This window comes from Oncorhynchus tshawytscha, linkage group LG14 (genome assembly GCF_018296145.1).
Source record: "Oncorhynchus tshawytscha isolate Ot180627B linkage group LG14, Otsh_v2.0, whole genome shotgun sequence".
Taxonomy (NCBI): Eukaryota; Metazoa; Chordata; class Actinopteri; order Salmoniformes; family Salmonidae; genus Oncorhynchus; species Oncorhynchus tshawytscha.
In genome coordinates this window covers 40810981-40828131 of record NC_056442.1, presented here as the reverse complement: position 1 = coordinate 40828131, position 17151 = coordinate 40810981, and the positions used below count along the sequence as shown (strand labels likewise).

Here is a 17151-nt window from a genome sequence, read left to right as displayed (position 1 = left end):
GTTGTCCTGTTCTGAGCCAACTGCAATATTCCTAAGTCCCTCTTTGTGGCAACTGACCACACGACTGAACAGTAGTCCAGGTGCGACAAAACCAGGGCGTTGAGAAGGCAGAGCAGTGCTTTATTATGGACAGACCTCTCCACATCTAACCTAACCATCTAACAATTTTCAATTGCTGTAGACAAGTACATTATATTGTCTAGTTTGAGAAACAGACGCCTCACAAGTCCTCAACTGGCAGCTTCATTAAATAGTACCTGCAAAACACCAGTCCCAACGTCAACAGTAAAGAGGCGACTCCGGGATGCTGGCCTTCAAGGCAGAGCTCCTCTGTCCAGTGTCTGTGTTCTTTTGCCCATCTTAATCTTTTATTTTTATTGGCCAGTCTTAGATATGGCTTTTTCTTTGCAACTCTGCCTAGAAGGCCAGCATCCCGGAGTCGCCTCTTCACTGTTGACGTTGAGACTGGTGTTGTGCTTCTTTTATCAGGATAACAGTTTTCAGCTGTGCTAACATAATTGCAAAAGGGTTTTCTAATGATCAATTAGCCTTTTAAAATTATACACTTGGATTAGCTAACACAACGTGCCATTGGAACACAGGAGTGATGGTTGCTGATAATGGGCCTCTGTACGCCTATGTAGATATTCCATTAAAAATCTGCCGTTTCCAGCTGCAATAGTCATTTACAACATTAACAATGTCTACACTGTATTTCTGATCAATTTGATGTTGTTTTAATGGACAAAAAATGGGCTTTTCTTTCAAAAACAAGGACATTTCTAAGTGACCCCAAACTTTTGAACGGTAGTATACACAGACACACTGGCTTTACTCAATGTCTGTTCTCTCTCTGTCTCTGTGTCTCTCTCTCTCTCTGTCTCTCTGTCTCTGTGTCTCTCTCTCTCTCTGTCTCTCTCTCTCTCTCTCTCTGTGTCTCTCTCTCTCTCTCTCTCTCTCTCTCTGTCTGTCTCTCTGTGTGTCTCTCTCTCTGTGTCTCTCTCTCTCAGCTGGAAGAGCAGTTGAGCAGGCTGCTGAGGGAGAAGAATGATCTTCAGTCTCGTATGGAGGAGGACCAGGAGGATATGAACGAGCTCATGAAGAAGCACAAGTCAGCTGTCGTCCAGGTAACACACACAATGCAAGGGTCATTCTGCATTATTTCAATGGTGTAAATAGTATTTGGCATCAGCTTAGTACTCTCCATTAGTGTTAATGTATCTGTGTAGAGCAGTTTGCTATCAAGTGGAGATGAAAAGTGAGCTCTGTCTGTCTGACACTGATGGAAATATGAGTGATCTGCTTCTACTAGCTGCAAATGAATGTATCCCGTCTAAAGTGAGACAGCTGTTCCCCTGGGCTTACTATGCAGAGCGCTTCCTGTAGCAGAAAAAAAGCACTAATCTCTAATATTTCTTTTCACTCAGGTCACATTGAAATGAGGTGTGTTGCTGTCTCCCCTCCCTACTCTTGCTTTTAAAAATATGTTGCTGTGACATGGTCCCATCGACATGTTTGTTTATGGTTGTTTATCAATCTGTTTTCTAGCTGTGTAGACCAAATGGGGAGGAATATAATATGTTGTACTGTGCTACTTAAAGTAACCATGATGCAATACACTGTAGAGATAAGTTGGTGTTAAACCAATCAGACTAACCAGTAGCTTGTTTGTGTGTGTAGTCAACCCAGAACCTAGCCCAGATCTCTGACCTACAAGCCCAGCTGGAGGAGGCCCTCAAGGAGAAGCAGGATGTCCAGGAGAAGGTACAGTTCACTAGGACACAGCTGGGAGGGTATAGGGATAGACAGTGCTATCCTAATGCAGCCCTTTGTCTGCACTTAGAACAACATAATGGGAAATCATTGAGCAGGACTAGCTAGCTGACATAAGTCATCTGCCTCATGGAATTTAATGTCCTCAACCCCTATCTCTTCTCTTTGCATGGTAGTCCTTACAAATGATTGACATGGCATAATCAATGTGTCTTATTAGAGATGTGTCTATCAGAATAACCAAAATTGTCAACTCTGTTTGGCAGTTGAAGATAGAGAACGTCTGTCTGACTGTTGTCTGTCACAGTGCCCAGTCAGGCTGTGACATTTGGCTTTAGTAGTCCCCAGCTTTAACATACGCACCCTTCAGTCGTAGTGATTTCATTGTGGAACCGTGTTGTGTGGTCACAGTCTGTGTGCCTTTTCTTATCAAATCAAGGTGACCCTGCAGGGGATCAAACCTGTAATACCTTTACCTCTCTCTGTCTGTTGCCCCATAATCCGACCCAGACACGGGACATTTGTGTTGTAGCGTGACACTCACATTGTGGCGCTCCAGTCTGGTGATAACCATCAGAGACCCTGGCCTCGGAACAATTATCCCCACTGTTGCTGAGAGAGAGGGGGGGGGGATCTATCATCATCATCAGGCTATGAGGGCAGTGTCCGAATCCCCCTTTCTCTCTCTCTCCCCCGCCATCTCTGGCTTGCTCTCTCTCTCTTCCACTCACTCTCTCTCTCTCTGATGTCTAGTCAGTCATTATGGCAGGGAAGCTGTCATCTTATTGAACGTACACGATGCTCCCAGGGGCTCCCTCATACAGGAGCTTGTAAAGGAAAGTTTCTTTCAATTCACATCGAAATACAAGAATATTAGGAATAATTATATAGTCAGTATGTTTTAAAACTGTAATATTTTCTTTCCTTGAAGGTTACTTCAGGCCTATTTAAAGACTTGAGTTGGACTGGAGGGCATAAGTCTAGTTGTTAGTTTAGCTACATTGGTTTCAGATTAAACAAAAAGTCCTCGTCTGACCTCGATGTACGTCCCAAAGTCAATATTCAGGAAATTATTATTCCTAGCAAATAGTTTCTCTGCTTTGAAACAGAGGAGCAACTTTTAGAAATAATTAAAAGCAATTCAGTCGGGGGCACGTATCTACGCTTTGAGTAATAGATACAGTGGGGCAAAAAAGTATTTAGTCAGCCACCAATTGTGCAAGTTCTCCCACTTAAAAAGATGAGAGAGGCCTGTAATTTTCATCATAGGTACACTTCAACTATGACAGATAAAATGAGGGAAAAAATCCAGAAAATCACATTGTAGGATTTTTAATGAATTGATTTGCAAATTATGGTGGAAAATAAGTATTTGGTCACCTACAAACAAGCAAGATTTCTGGCTCTCACAGACCTGTAACTTCTTCTTTAAGAGGCTCCTCTGTCCTCCACTCATTACCTGTATTAATGGCACCTGTTTGAACTTGTTATCAGTATAAAAGACACCTGTCCACAACCTCAAACCGTCACACTCCAAACTCCACTATGGCCAAGACCAAAGAGCTGTCAAAGGACACCAGAAACAAAATTGTAGACCTGCACCAGGCTGGGAAGACTGAATCTGCAATAGGTAAGCAGCTTGGTTTGAAGAAATCAACTGTGGGAGCAATTATTAGGAAATGTAAGACATACAAGACCATTGATAATCTCCCTCGACCTGGGGCTCCACCCCAAGATCTCACCCCGTGGGGTCAAAATGATCACAAGAACGGTGAGCAAAAATCCCAGAACCACATGGGGGGACTTAGTGAATGACCTGCAGAGAGCTGGGACCAAAATAACAAAGCCTACCATCAGTAACACACTACGCTGCCAGGGACTCAAATCCTGCAGTGCCAGACGTGTCCCCCTGCTAGAGAGCATTTGGATGATCCAGAAGAAGATTGGGAGAATGTCATATGGTCAGATGAAACCAAAATATACATTTTTGGTAAAAACTCAACTGGTCGTGTTTGGAGGACAAAGAATGCTGAGTTGCATCCAAAGAACACCATATCTACTGTGAAGCATGGGGGTGGAAACATCATGCTTTGGGGCTGTTTTTCTGCAAAGGGACCAGGACGAATGATCCGTGTAAAGGAAAGAATGAATGGGGCCATGTATCGTGAGATTTTGAGTGAAAACCTCCTTCCATCAGCAAGGGCATTGAAGATGAAATGTGGCTGGGTCTTTCAGCATGACAATGATCCCAAACACACCACCCGGGCAACGAAGGAGTGGCTTGGTAAGAAGCATTTCAAGGTCCTGGAGTGGCCTGGTAAGAAGCATTTCAAGGTCCTGGAGTGGCCTAGCCAGCCTAGCCAATAGAAAATCTTTGGAGGGAGTTGAAAGTCCGTGTTGCCCAGCAACAGCCCCAAAACATCACTGCTCTAGAGGAGATCTGCATGGAGGAATGGGCCAAAATACCAGCAACAGTGTGTGAAAACCTTGTGAAGACTTACAGAAAACGTTTGACCTCTGTCATTGCCAACAAAGGGTATATAACAAAGTATTGAGATACACTTTTGTTATTGACCAAATACTTATTTTCCACCATAATTTGCAAATAAATTCATTAAATATCCTACAATGTCATTTTCTGGATTTCTTTTTCTCATTTTGTCTGTCATAGTTGAAGTGTACCTATGATGAAAATTACAGGCCTCTCTCATCTTTTTAAGTGGGAGAACTTGCACAATTGGTGGCTGACTAAATACTTTTTTGCCCCACTGTATGTAGTGCATGTAACAAAGTCCGGTGTTTGAATCCCTATCCTGGTCTGAACTATGTTAAAACTCTGAACCACTCAATAGAGAGAGCCCGGGTTACTCCTAAAGAGGAAGGTTGATTTGGATCTGGACCCCCTGTTGAGATGTGAAAAGCACCCAGTAGAGCTGTGAAATGACAAAGAGGTGCATGGCTCATAGATTAGCCCTCAGGTCTAAAGCCCTGGTGTGAATAAAGAGTAGCCCTCAGGCCTAAAGCCCTGGTGTGAATAAAGAGAGTAGCCCTCAGGCCTAAGGCCCTGGTGTGAATAAAGAGAGTAGCCCTCAGGCCTAAGGCCCTGGTGTGAATAAAGAGAGTAGCCCTCAGGCCTAAGGCCCTGGTGTGAATAAAGAGAGTAGCCCTCATCCTGTACCTGTCCCGCAGGTGTGGTGTTCGGATGTACCGATCCTGTGCAGGGGTTGTTACACGAGGTCTGCCACTGTGAGGACGATCAGCTGTCCGTCCTGTCTCCCTATAGCTCTGTTTTAGGTGTCTTACAGTACGGACATTGCAATGTATTGACCTGGCCACTTCTGCAGTCCTCAGGCCTCCTTGCAGCATGCCTAAGGCACGTTCACACAGATGAGCAGGGACCCTGGGCATCTTTGTTTTGGTGTTTTTCAGAGTCAGTAGAAAGGCCTCTTTAGTGTCCTAAGTTTTCATAACTGTGACCTTAATTGCCTACTGTCTGTAAGCTGTTAGTGTCTTAACGACCGTTCCACCGGTGCATGTTCATTAATTGTTGATGGTTCATTGAACAAGCATGGGAAACGGTCGTTTACAGTCGAAGGAATGAGCGTTACACCAAGGCCTGTACTCTGGAGCCGGATCGATTTGGAGGTGGATGGTCCGTCATGGTCTGGGGCGCTGTGTCACAGCATCATCGGACTGAGCTTGTTGTCATTGCAGGCAGTCTCAACGCTGTGTGTTACAGGGAAAACATCCTCCTCCCTCATGTGGTACCCTTCCTGCAGGCTCATCCTGACATGACCCTCCAGCATGACAATGCCACCAGCCACACTGCTGTTCTGTGCGTGATTTCCTGTAAGACAGGAATGTCAGTGTTCTGCCATGGCCAGCGAAGAGCCCGGATCTCAATCACATTGCGCACGTCTGGGGCCTGTTGGATCGGAGGGTGAGGGTTAGGGCCATTCCTTCCAGAAATGTCAGGGAACTTGCAGGTGCCTTGGTGGAAGAGTGGGGTAACATCTCACAGCAAGAAATGGCAAATCTGGTGCAGTCCATGAGGAGGAGATGCACTGCAGTACTTAATGCAGCTGGTGGCCACACCAGATACTGACTGTTACTTTTGATTTTGACCTCCCTTTGTTCAAGGACACATTATTCAATTTCTGTTTGTCACATGTCTGTGGAACTTGTTCATGTCTCAGTTGTTGAGTCTTATGTTCATACAAATATTTACACCTGTTAAGTTTGCTGAAAATAAAAGCAGTTGACAGTGAGAGGACATTTCTTTTTTTGCTGAGTTAACATAATATACTGTATGGTGGCAGTTTGTTTCTGCTACGGTATGTTGTTCTTTCTAAAACCCTTCCTTGTTTTTGTGTTCCTACTCCTGTGTTTCACTCCCTCAGCTCTCGGCACTGCAGAGCCAGCTGGAGTTCCAGGAGACGTCTATGGTCGAGAAGTCCCTGGTCAGCAGGCAGGAGGCCAAGATCCGAGAGATGGAGACCAAGATGGAGTTTGAGAAAACACAGGTCAAACGCTTGGAGGTGAGAGCATGCAGGGGGGCTGAGGGGCATTCTAGAGGAGGAGCATTTGTTGCGCCTGGCGGCCTGTCTAGTGCATGCGTGTGTGTGTGTGTGTGGGGGGGGGGGCTGAAGAATTGCCCAGTGGTTGAAGTGGGAGATGATTGACTCCCACCACCTCCACCATGCAAGTTTTGCCACCTCACAAACGGTTATTTCTATTTTTAGTGCTGGATTCAGCCTCATAACCTTCTTCTAACTTAGACTGTTAACATATCACAGTTAGATAATGCCTTCTGCTATGTTTGTCCTCTGACTAGCTCATATTATATTCACTCCACAAAATAATTTGTTATTCTGTCAGTTTCAAATTACATTGTGATATTGCCTGCGACAAACGTTTAAGTGAAAGATAAAGGTTACTGTTCGCACACAGCCAGGGAAAATAGAAATCCATTTTCTTCCCCTCAGACAAATGCATCTTTGCTCATTTTGGCAACTTTTGGACTTGTAATTACCATCAATGTGCAGACAGCCAGACACACTGCTTTAACTCCAATCTAAAAGTAAAACTCTCTCAGAGAATCCCTCTCTGTCAATGTTCTCCACTGGATGGAATAATAGAAAGACCAACTAAGAATTGTTCCGTTTTGGGAAGGATACGTCCAAAGTTATAAGGGGTTTTAAGGTCGTATTTAGCCATGTCTTGTTGCTACTCATGGCATTTGAAACCACTGTGAGTGGCTGGATATTTCTGGTAGACAGAAAACTATAGGAGGCCAATCAATAAACATCTGAGAGGGCAGAGAGCAGAACTCACCCACTCACAGTGTGAAACATCGACAAGGCTGGAGGCAAATGGCTGTTTACCATTAGTGGAGGCTGGATTCAGCCTTTTCAGTGCATTGAAGTTGCTGTATGTGCTCATATGAAATGCTGGAGCATTCTTCTGCGGTGCAAATACAGTATGTAACAGAATGATGTTTAGCAAGTAGACTCTATTTAATTAGTCGTTTCTTGCCATGCATGATACGGTCTCTGACCTGTGCCAGATGTAGACTGTGAGTGCAGTGTTTCTTCTAACATGGTCCCTGTCTGCTGTTGGTCATTCAGAGCCTGGTGGCCCGTCTAAAGGAGAACCTTGAGAAGCTAACAGAGGAGCGGGATCACCGCAGCACCAGCGAGACCCGGGAGAAGGAGCAGAACAAGCGGCTCCAGAGACAGATCAGAGATATCAAGGAGGAGATGGGAGAGCTGGCCAAGAAGGAGGGAGAGGCCAGCCGCAAGAAACATGAGCTGGTAAGACCCAAAGTCACAAATGGGCCGAGGGGACTGGGGCGCTGTACAGACTGGCTTTTTACAGTGGGGCGAAGAAGAAGATTGATTTGAAGATATTAAATAATGGCTGCAATTCCCATCAACCTTGCTTTGTTCAGGATTATTAGACATTCAGGGAAATGAGACTGACAAAGAGACTTCAGAAATGGTCAGATGTAGGTGTAATGCTGGGACCTTAGCTTAGAGTGTCTCACTCTCTTCCGACAGGAAATGGATATTGAAAGCTTGGAGGCAGCCAATCAGAGCCTGCAGGCGGACCTTAAACTAGCCTTCAAGAGGATTGGTGACCTCCAGGCCGCCATCGAGGACGAGATGGAGAGTGACGGCAACGAGGACCTCATCAGCAGGTATAGCTGTCTATTTTGTGCCCGGACATGTACATTAACCTAATACAACAGGTATAGCTGTCTATTTAGTGCCCAAACATATAAATTCACTTAATATAATTAATTTACCTCATGTCCTCTCATGACAGCAAGTGTCAGCTCATCAGCACGCACTCAGCATAGAGAGCAGCTACTGTTACACAGTTAAACTGTAGATAAACTCAGCAGAAGAGATGGTAGGAAGACGACGAGAGCGACAGAGAGAGAGAGAGAGATGGAGAGAGAGAATGACCCAGTCAGGATGGATGTTCCATTGAGAGGCCTTGGATAAAGCAATCAGAGAGAACTCTCCCCCGACTCTGTCTTTTCTTATTCACACAATCTGAAAGATTTATGCGCTGAAAACTGCTGGGCTTAATTTTCAGGCCTTTAAAAATATATATATTCTTTGTTTCCTGTATTCGGTAAGATAGGCAGCTAGCTAAAGCTACGTCAGTGAAATCGAGTTCCGTCTCCTCCCGTTCCTTATTTATTTACTCGCTCTCTGCTCCTGCCGAGCCTTGTTTGTTTATTTGTTTGTTTATGAGTGCAGTCCCGGGGAGAAGGCCTTTCTTCCCTCTGTGAGTCAGGTTTGAGTATAGTGTGTACTCTTTCTTCTCTACGCGGTAACAGGATGGGGATCAGGATGATGTGGTGTGCTGAGTCAGTAACCCAGCAATATACAGCGCTTAAATCTCTCCCACTGGGAGGAAATATCTTTAATAGAACCACAGGGTCATCATCATAGAATTAGAATACCAGTAATTGAATAGGATATATATGGTCATCACCACCACATCAGCCATGATATCCACAATGATTTAGGTTTTAGATCCTTCAAGCATTAGCCTATTCATCACGTTCTTTTGGTTTACTTGGACTGTACCTACCCATTTCCTGTCTCACTTTTCTCTTCTGTTTGTTTTGTGTTTGTATTCTTTATTTCTTTGTGTCTCTTTCTGTCATCCATCATCATGACCAGTTTACAAGACATGGTGACAAAGTATCAGAAAAGAAGGAACAAAACGTGAGGAACTGGAGCTTGTGTTGTTTGACATTGTTTTAAATGCTATTTTGGAATAGTCTGATGCCCTTCACTGGAAAGGATGCAATATCAAGCAGCAGATCTATTGTCCATGTTCAAGCCATCTCATATAAGTTCAAGTTTATGACTTACGGCATAGGCCATATGTCACTTCATAAGGACTTATCTATGGGATACCATTCAACGAACAAGCTCAGTGATACTGCATCGTTATCCCAGGGCTCAGCTATTCCCCCATAGCCTGATTTGCTACACTCTTCATTGCATGAGGCCACATGCTGAACTGCATGAATGCCATTGACAACATGCTTTTCTAAACCAAGCATAAAACAACCCCTTCCCCAGAGTGTCTGTGTGGTTATTCATTGAGTAATGCCTTAAACTGCGGTAACATATATATAATATCTAACTGGCGTAGTAAGCATCCATCGCTGGGTAAGTGTCATGTGGTGTCCATCAGGGCTCAGTTCTTGGACTCCTACCTTTCCAGTGAGAACCCTACTTCCTTTCTCCCCTTGTGTTTGCTGTCCCAGCGTGTCCTCCGGGGGTTCTGTTGGACACCGCTGTGCCTTGTTTGAACAGCGTTCTTTGCCCAGAGGCTGCACGCCCGCTCTCAGGGCCTATTGAATATTTCAGAGCTTTGCTCTGGGGTGGATGTGAGATATGACTGTCTGCCTCTGACGACGGAAAGACGAATGGTGTGTTCCTCATGAATCTTTTACACTCACTATATAATGCAGAACCCTCAAATGTCTTACAAAAAGCTCTCTGCTCGTCTGGAAAGTGGCTCACATGCAGTGTTAACCTTTGGGTCTGGGCCATTCCAGTCCCATGTCCATGTGCCCTTACAGCAGTTACTGACGTTTCTGCTGTTCAACCCTTGTTAAGCAGTATTGTAAAGTGCTGCTTTTTGTTAAAGCAGAATGTGTTCTGAATGTTAAAGGTAGACTCAGCGATATGACGTCGATGCAGAAAGTAAACAGCATAGTGGGTCATTTTCCGCAACAACTAAGAGCGTTGAAGCGTGAGGCTCAACTTCTCCAATGTTTTGGTCCTGTGGATGCCACACTGTGAACAGAATGAAGCAAACCCATGCACATGCACAGCTACTGTATGTGACTGTCTGAAAGTCAAGTCTTGCATCTCGCTCATCTCAATATCTGTGGTGCTGCTCGTGGCAACATTTAGCTGAGTCTACCTTTAATGATGGGCTTGTACAACACTGTCGCATTACAGCAGAGAATGTGGTGTTGGGAAGTTCATGTTTTTGTAGGGAGTAATTGGATGAGAGACCCCAGCTGTTCTTTCCAGGGTTTTTGTTATTGAATCCTAACAATGTCCTTTATGTTGTTCAGTACTAGGCAGTAATGGCAATAATAGCTACTGATTTGATAACAAAGTTGTTGGATGGGCATGTATATAATACATAGAAATAATTGACAATTGACTGGCAGAAAGTTGAAAAACAAAAGAAGTTGCACACCCAGAATTACATGTAGGTACGCTTTCAGAATATTGCCACAACAAAAGAGTCCCAAAAATATTGCGCATTCAAAAGGCATCAGCTATCTTTACAGAGAACAAGGACTTTAACAACCAATGGTGCGCCATCCTAAACAAATGTTTATGGCCGAATTGGATACTATAATTGTCTCCATCAAGGACATACTGTACCCTCCGCTGGAGAGTTCGACACCAGACACAACTGCACACTCAAAGAGACAACCAAAGCACTCCAAGAGGACCTTAAAGCAGCCAAGATCCACAAATACCAAAGGGATACGCAGTCAACGCAGTCTATTACTGGCTGAACCCCAACCTGCGCCCGATTACCCAATAAAATCACATGTAAAATCAATAAAATCACATACCCAATAAAATCACCTGTCACTTGAGTTGACGCTGGAGAGACGAAGCAGGTACAGGGAGTAAAACATTTAATAAATAACGGACATGGAACGAGACAGGAACAGCATCAGCAAACTAACACTAAAGACTAAAACAATACAAAGCAGCAGTGGGGAACAGAGCTGGGGACTGACAAATATAGGGGAGGAAATAACCAGGTGATAAGTGGGTCCAGGTGAGTCTAATAACCCTGATGCGCGTGACGAGGGAAGGCAGGTGTGTGTGATGGATGGCAGGAGTGTGTGATGCAGGGCAACCTGGCGCCCTAAAGCACCAAGGGGAGGGAATAGGGGGAGCAGACGTGACCGTTAGGATTTACAAGAAGAAGGTCCTGTTTTGTGGCTCCTCTACTGATTACACATGCTCAAGTGAAGAGGAAACACCAGCTGTTACTGCACATGGCCCCTCCCCCTCTGGCTTACAGTCCTCTTTTTTTAGGGGGACACCATGGATCCATACAGAAAACTGTCTGTAGACCTGACCGACAACAGGACATGACAACATTCTCCACAACCAGTCCACAGACGTCACTACCAAGAGCAGCAACGCCACAAGGACCAGCCACCGCGCCCGGAGCCAGCAACGCAACAAATCCAAGTGGTGAATCTGTCAAGTAAGAGTTTAACTGCACCTCAGATCTCTGTATTATGAGCCTCCCGAGTGGCGCAGCGGTCTAAGGCACTGCATTGCATCGTCACTACAGACCCTGGTTTGATCCCAGGCTGTGTCACAGCTGACCGTGACTGGGAGACCCATGAGGCAGAGCACAATTGGCCCAGCGTCGCCCAGGTTAGGGGAGGATTTGGCCGGGATTTTCTTGTCTCATCGAAATCTAGCGACTTCTTCTGGCGGGCCGAGGGCCTGCAAGCTGACTTCGGTCGCCAGCTGGACAGTGTTTCCTCCGACACATTGGTGCGGCTGGCTACCGGGTTAAGCAGTAGTGTGTCAAGAAGCAGTGCAGTTTGGCAGGGTCGTGTTTCGGAGGACGCAAGGCTCTCAACCTTTGCCTCTCCTTAGTCCATAGGGGAGTTGCAGTGATGGGACAAGACTGTCACTACCAATTGGATATAATGAAATTGGGGAGAAAAAGGGGTAAAAAAATTACAATAAAAAATATCTCTGTATTGTCTAAAGAATTATCTTTTGTACCCACTAGCACATATGCCTTCAATATGCAGGTGGAACTCTGCAAATTCATACGCACATTGCGGCTGAAACTGTTTTTTTGCAATGTATTCAGACCTCCATCCACATTCGTCCCACATGGGCCAGCTGTGGACACGTACTACAGACTGGTGCGTAAAGACATAGCCAAACTAGAGACCTCTATTCCCAATGTCAGGAACAACTTTACAAGCCCTTAATGATCTCCAGATAATTAAGAATGATCTCCAGAATGAAAACTCTATAGTTACAGTGCATTCGGAAACTATTCAGACCGCTTGACTTCTTCCACATTTTGTTACGTTACAGCGTTATTCTAAAATTGATTAAATAAAAAAAATTCTCATGAATCTACACACAATACCCGATAATGACAAAGCAAAAACAGTCTTTTAGACACTTATTTTCATAAGTGTTCAGACCCTTTGCTATGAGACTCGAAATTTAGCTCAGGTGCACCCTGTTTCCATTGATCATCCTTGAGATGTTTCTACAACTTGATTGTAGTCCACCTGTGGTGAATTCAATTGATTGGACATGATTTGGAAAGGCACACACCTGTCTATATAAGGTCCCACAGTTGACAGTGCATGTCAGAGCACAAACCAAGCCAAGAGGTCGAAGGAATTGTCCGTAAAGTGCCGAGACTATTGAGGTACAGATCTGGGGAATTGTACCCCCCAAAAAAATTCAGCATTGGAGGTCCCCAAGAACACAGTGGCCTCCATCATTCTTAAATGGAAGAAGTTTGGAACCATCAAGACTCTTCCTATGGGTGAACCTTCCATAAGGTTTACAGCACTCCACCAATCAGGCCTTTATGGTAGAGTATGGTAGACTAGTCAAGATCGAGAGAAAGATGAACAGAGCAAAGTACAGAGAATATCCTTGGTGAAAACCTGCTCCAGAGCACTCAGGACCTCAAACTGGGCTGAAGGTTCACCTTCCAACAGGACAACGACCCTAAGCACACAGCCAAGACAACGCAGGAGTGACTTCGGGACAAGTCTCTGAATGTCCTTGAATGGCCCAGCCAGAGCCGGGACTTGAACCTGATCGAACATCTCTGGAGAGATCTGAAAATAGCTGTGCAGCAACGCTCCCCATCCAACCTGACAGAGCTTGAGAGGATCTGCAGAGAAGAATGGGAGAAACTCCACAAATACAGGTGTGCCAAGCTTGTAGCGTCATACCCAAGAAGACTCGAGGCTGTAATCGCTGCCAAAGGTGCTTCAACAAAGTACGAGTAAAGGGTCTGAGTACTTATGTATACGTGATATTTCATTTTTTATTCGTAATAAATTTGCAATAATGTCTAAACCTGTTTTTGCTTTGTCATTATGGGGTATTGTGTGTAGATTGATGAGGGAAAAAACAATTTAATCAATTTTAGAATAAAGCTGTAACGTAACAAAATGTGGAAGAAGTCAAGGGGTCTGAATACTTTCTGAATGCACTGTATGCCTTCCCACCCATGGCTGCGCCCCTGCCCAGTCTAGTGAAATTCATAGATTAGGGCCTAATGAATTTATTTAAATTGACTGATTTCCTTCTATGAACTGTAACTCAGTCAAATCTGAGCAATTTTTACATGTTGCGTTAATATTTTTGTTCATTATAAATTAACAATGTCAGGATGAAAGAAAGTAAAACAAAAACAAGCTGCGTCACAATCTCCCTTTTTAATCTGGTATTGGAGATCACAGCAATAGCATATGTGTCTGAGTAGGTTTTGAACAGATGCGTATTGGATGGCATAGCGCCGACAGAGATGGTCGCCTCGCTTCGAGTTCTTAGGAAACTATGCAGTATTTAGTTTTTTTATGTATTATTTCTTACATTGTTACCCCAGGAAATCTTAAGTCTTATTCCATACAGCCGGAAAGAACTATTGGATATAAGATCAACGTCAACTTACCAACATTATGTCCAGGAATACGACTTTCCCAAAGCGGATGCTCCGTTCGGACCACCACCCAGGACAATGGAGCTAATTCCAGTAGGCGATCCAAAACAAAAGGGGCAGACAAAGCGGCCACCCGTCCAGGCTCCGTAGACATGCACATCGCACACCGCTCCTGAATATATTACTAGCCAATGTCCTGTCTCTTGACAACAAGGTAGATGAAAATCGAGCAATGGTTGCCTTCCAGAGAGACATCAGAGATTGTAACATCCTCTGTTTCATGGAAACATGGCTCTCTCAGGATATGTTGTCGGAATCGGTTCAGCCACCGGGCTTCTCCATGCATCGCGCTGACAGAGATAAACACCTCTGGGAAAAGGAAGAGCTGCGGTGTATGCTTTATGATTAACGACTCATGGTGTAATCATAACAACATACAGGAACTCAAGTCCTTCTGCTCACCTGATCTAGAATTCCTTATAATCAAGTGCCAGCCATTTCATCTACCAAGAGAATTCTCGTCAGTTATAGTCACAGCTGTGTACATTCCCCCTCAAGCAGACACCAAGACGGCCATCAAGGAACTTCACTGGACTATATGCAATCTGGAAACCATACATCCTGAGGCTGCATTAATTGTAGCTGAGGATTTTAACAAAGCAAATTTGAGAACATGTCTACCTAAATTCTTCCAGTTATTGATTGTGCTACCCGCATGCGCAATACCCTTGACCACTGCTACTCTGACTTCCGCGAAGCAATACAAAGCCCCCCCGCCCTCCCTTCAGCAAATCTGACCACAACGCCATCTTGCTCCTTCTGTCTTATAGGCAGAAACTCAAACAGGATGTACCAGTGACGAGAATCATTCAACGCTGGTCCAACCAATCAGAAGCCACACTTCAAGATTGTTTTGATCATGCAGACTGGAATATGTTCCGGTCAGCCTCAGAGAACAACATCGACCTATATGCTGACTCGGTGAGTGCGTTTTATAAAGACTGTGACTATTAAAACCTACCCTAACCAGAAACCGTGGATAGATGGCGGCATCCAAGCAAAACTGAAAGCGCAATCCACCGCATTTAACCATGGAAAGAGGTCTGGAAATATGTCTGAATATAAACAGACTAGCTATTTCCTCCGCAAGGAAATTAAATAAGCGAAATGCCAGTACAGGGACAAGGTGGAGTCGCAATTTAACAGCTCAGACACGAGGTACGTGGCAGGGTCTACAGGAAATCACGGGCTGCAAAAAGAAATCTAGCCACGGCAACGACATCACGCTCCCAGACAAACTAAACACCTTCTTTGCCCCCATAGTACCCTCCAAGCTCATCATCAAGCTGGAGGCCCTGGGTCTCAACCCCGCCCTGTGCAACTGGGACCTGGACTTTCTGACGGGCCGCCCCCAGGTGGTGAAGGTAGGAAACAACATCTCCACTTCGCTGACCCTCAACACTGGGGCCCCACAAGGGTGCGTGCTCAGCCCCCTCCTGTACTCCCTGTTCACCCTCGACCGCGTGGCCATGCACGGTTCTAACTCAATCATCAAGTTTGCAGACGACACAATAGTAGTGGGCTTGATTACAACAACGACGAGACAGCCTACAGGGAGGAGGTGAGGGCACTCGGAGTGTGGTGTCAGGAAAACAACCTCTCACTCAACGTCAACAAAGGAGATGGTCGTGGACTTCAGGAAACAGCACCCCCTATCAACATCGAAGGGACAGCAGTGGAGAAGGTGGAAAGTTTTAAGTTCGTCGGCGTACACATCACAGACAAACTGAAATAGTCCACTCACATAGACAGTGTGGTGAAGAAGGCGCAACAGCGCCTTCTTCAGAGTATCCTGTCGGGCTGTATCACAGCCTGGTACGGAAACTGCACCACCCACAACCGCAAGGGTGTTGCGGTCTGCACAACTGATCACCGGGGGCAAACTACCTGCTCTCCATGACACCTACAGCATCTGATGTCACAGGAAGGCCAAAAAGATCATCAAGGACATCAACCACCCGAGCCACTGCCTTTTCACACCGCTACCATCCAGAAGGCGAGGTCAGTACAGGTGCATCAAGCTGGGACCGAGAGACTGAAAAACAGCTTCTATCTCAAGGCCATCAGACTAACTCAGAGGGGCTGCTGCCTACATTGAGACCCAATCATTGGCCACTTTAATAAATGGATGACTAGTCACTTTATGCAATGCACTCCAAATAATGCCACTTTAATAATGTTTACATATCTTACATTACTCTAATCACATGGTATAAAGTACAGTATATACATCTATTGCACCTTCGCCATCGCTCATCCATATACTTACATGTACATATTCTCATTCACCCCTTTAGATTTGTGTGTAGATTAGATAGCTGTTAGGGGAATTGTTAGATTACTTGTTAGATATTACTGTTAGATATTATTGTTAGATATTACTGCACTGTCGGAACTAGAAGCACAAGCATTTCGCTACACTCGCATTAACATCTGCTAACCATGTGTATGTGACAAATAAAAGTTGATTTGATTTGATGCCTGGCTGGCTGGCTGTGTTGAACCCCCATAGGAAGCTGCTGTCTAGGCTGAGCTGCCTAATAAAAGCCCAAATGTTCTTAACATCAACACAGACGCTTGCAAGACTCAGGGACATCAAGGAGGAGCAGGGCGGGGGGAGCAGAAGAGGATCCATAGGAGCTAATGATGAATGTAATAGTGTGTAACAGAGATGTACAACCAATGGAGGCAGATTGTCACAGACAATTAATGTCTCCCTCCACACGCTGTGTTTGTTTGCCTCCCCTGGGCTCTCGGCACGGCTTAACTAATGGTATGGCGGTCAAGGATATAAATCGTGTGTGACACCATGTGTGAAGCGCTCGATTATAAAGGGTCCGTCGTCCCATCGGTTTGTTTTGGCCCCAGCCCGGGGGAAGGAAGGCCTCTGTGATCTGAATGCATCACCTCCATTTACCCACGGGCTCCTCCTTGGACAAAATGCACAAGGGGAAAGAGAAGCACATCCTTCAAGTCATGGACAGGTCTCCTTCACCCCCCAAAAACATTTGAATCTCAACAGATTGTACTTGTATAAATGAATAAAAAAATTGTGCTTAAGGAAATTCTCTCCTTGAA

General features: G+C 45.0%; 1 protein-coding gene across 10 annotated transcripts in view; it reads left to right on the top strand.

Moving 5' to 3' along the window:
• The window catches only part of LOC112239015 (unconventional myosin-XVIIIa-like), a 208842-nt gene that overhangs the window by 182863 nt on the left and 8828 nt on the right, over positions 1–17151 (top strand). For 7 of the 10 annotated variants that reach the window (XM_042297517.1, XM_042297515.1, XM_042297514.1 and 4 more), the window contains 6 exons: positions 1011–1127; positions 1681–1764; positions 6174–6311; positions 7401–7586; positions 7833–7972; positions 8973–9017. In XM_042297517.1, coding sequence (XP_042153451.1) covers positions 1011–1127; positions 1681–1764; positions 6174–6311; positions 7401–7586; positions 7833–7972; positions 8973–9017 — 710 coding nt within the window. The remainder of the gene's footprint in view (positions 1–1010; positions 1128–1680; positions 1765–6173; positions 6312–7400; positions 7587–7832; positions 7973–8972; positions 9018–17151) is intronic. The other 3 variants (XM_042297518.1, XM_042297516.1, XM_042297512.1) reach the window with 1 other exon arrangement.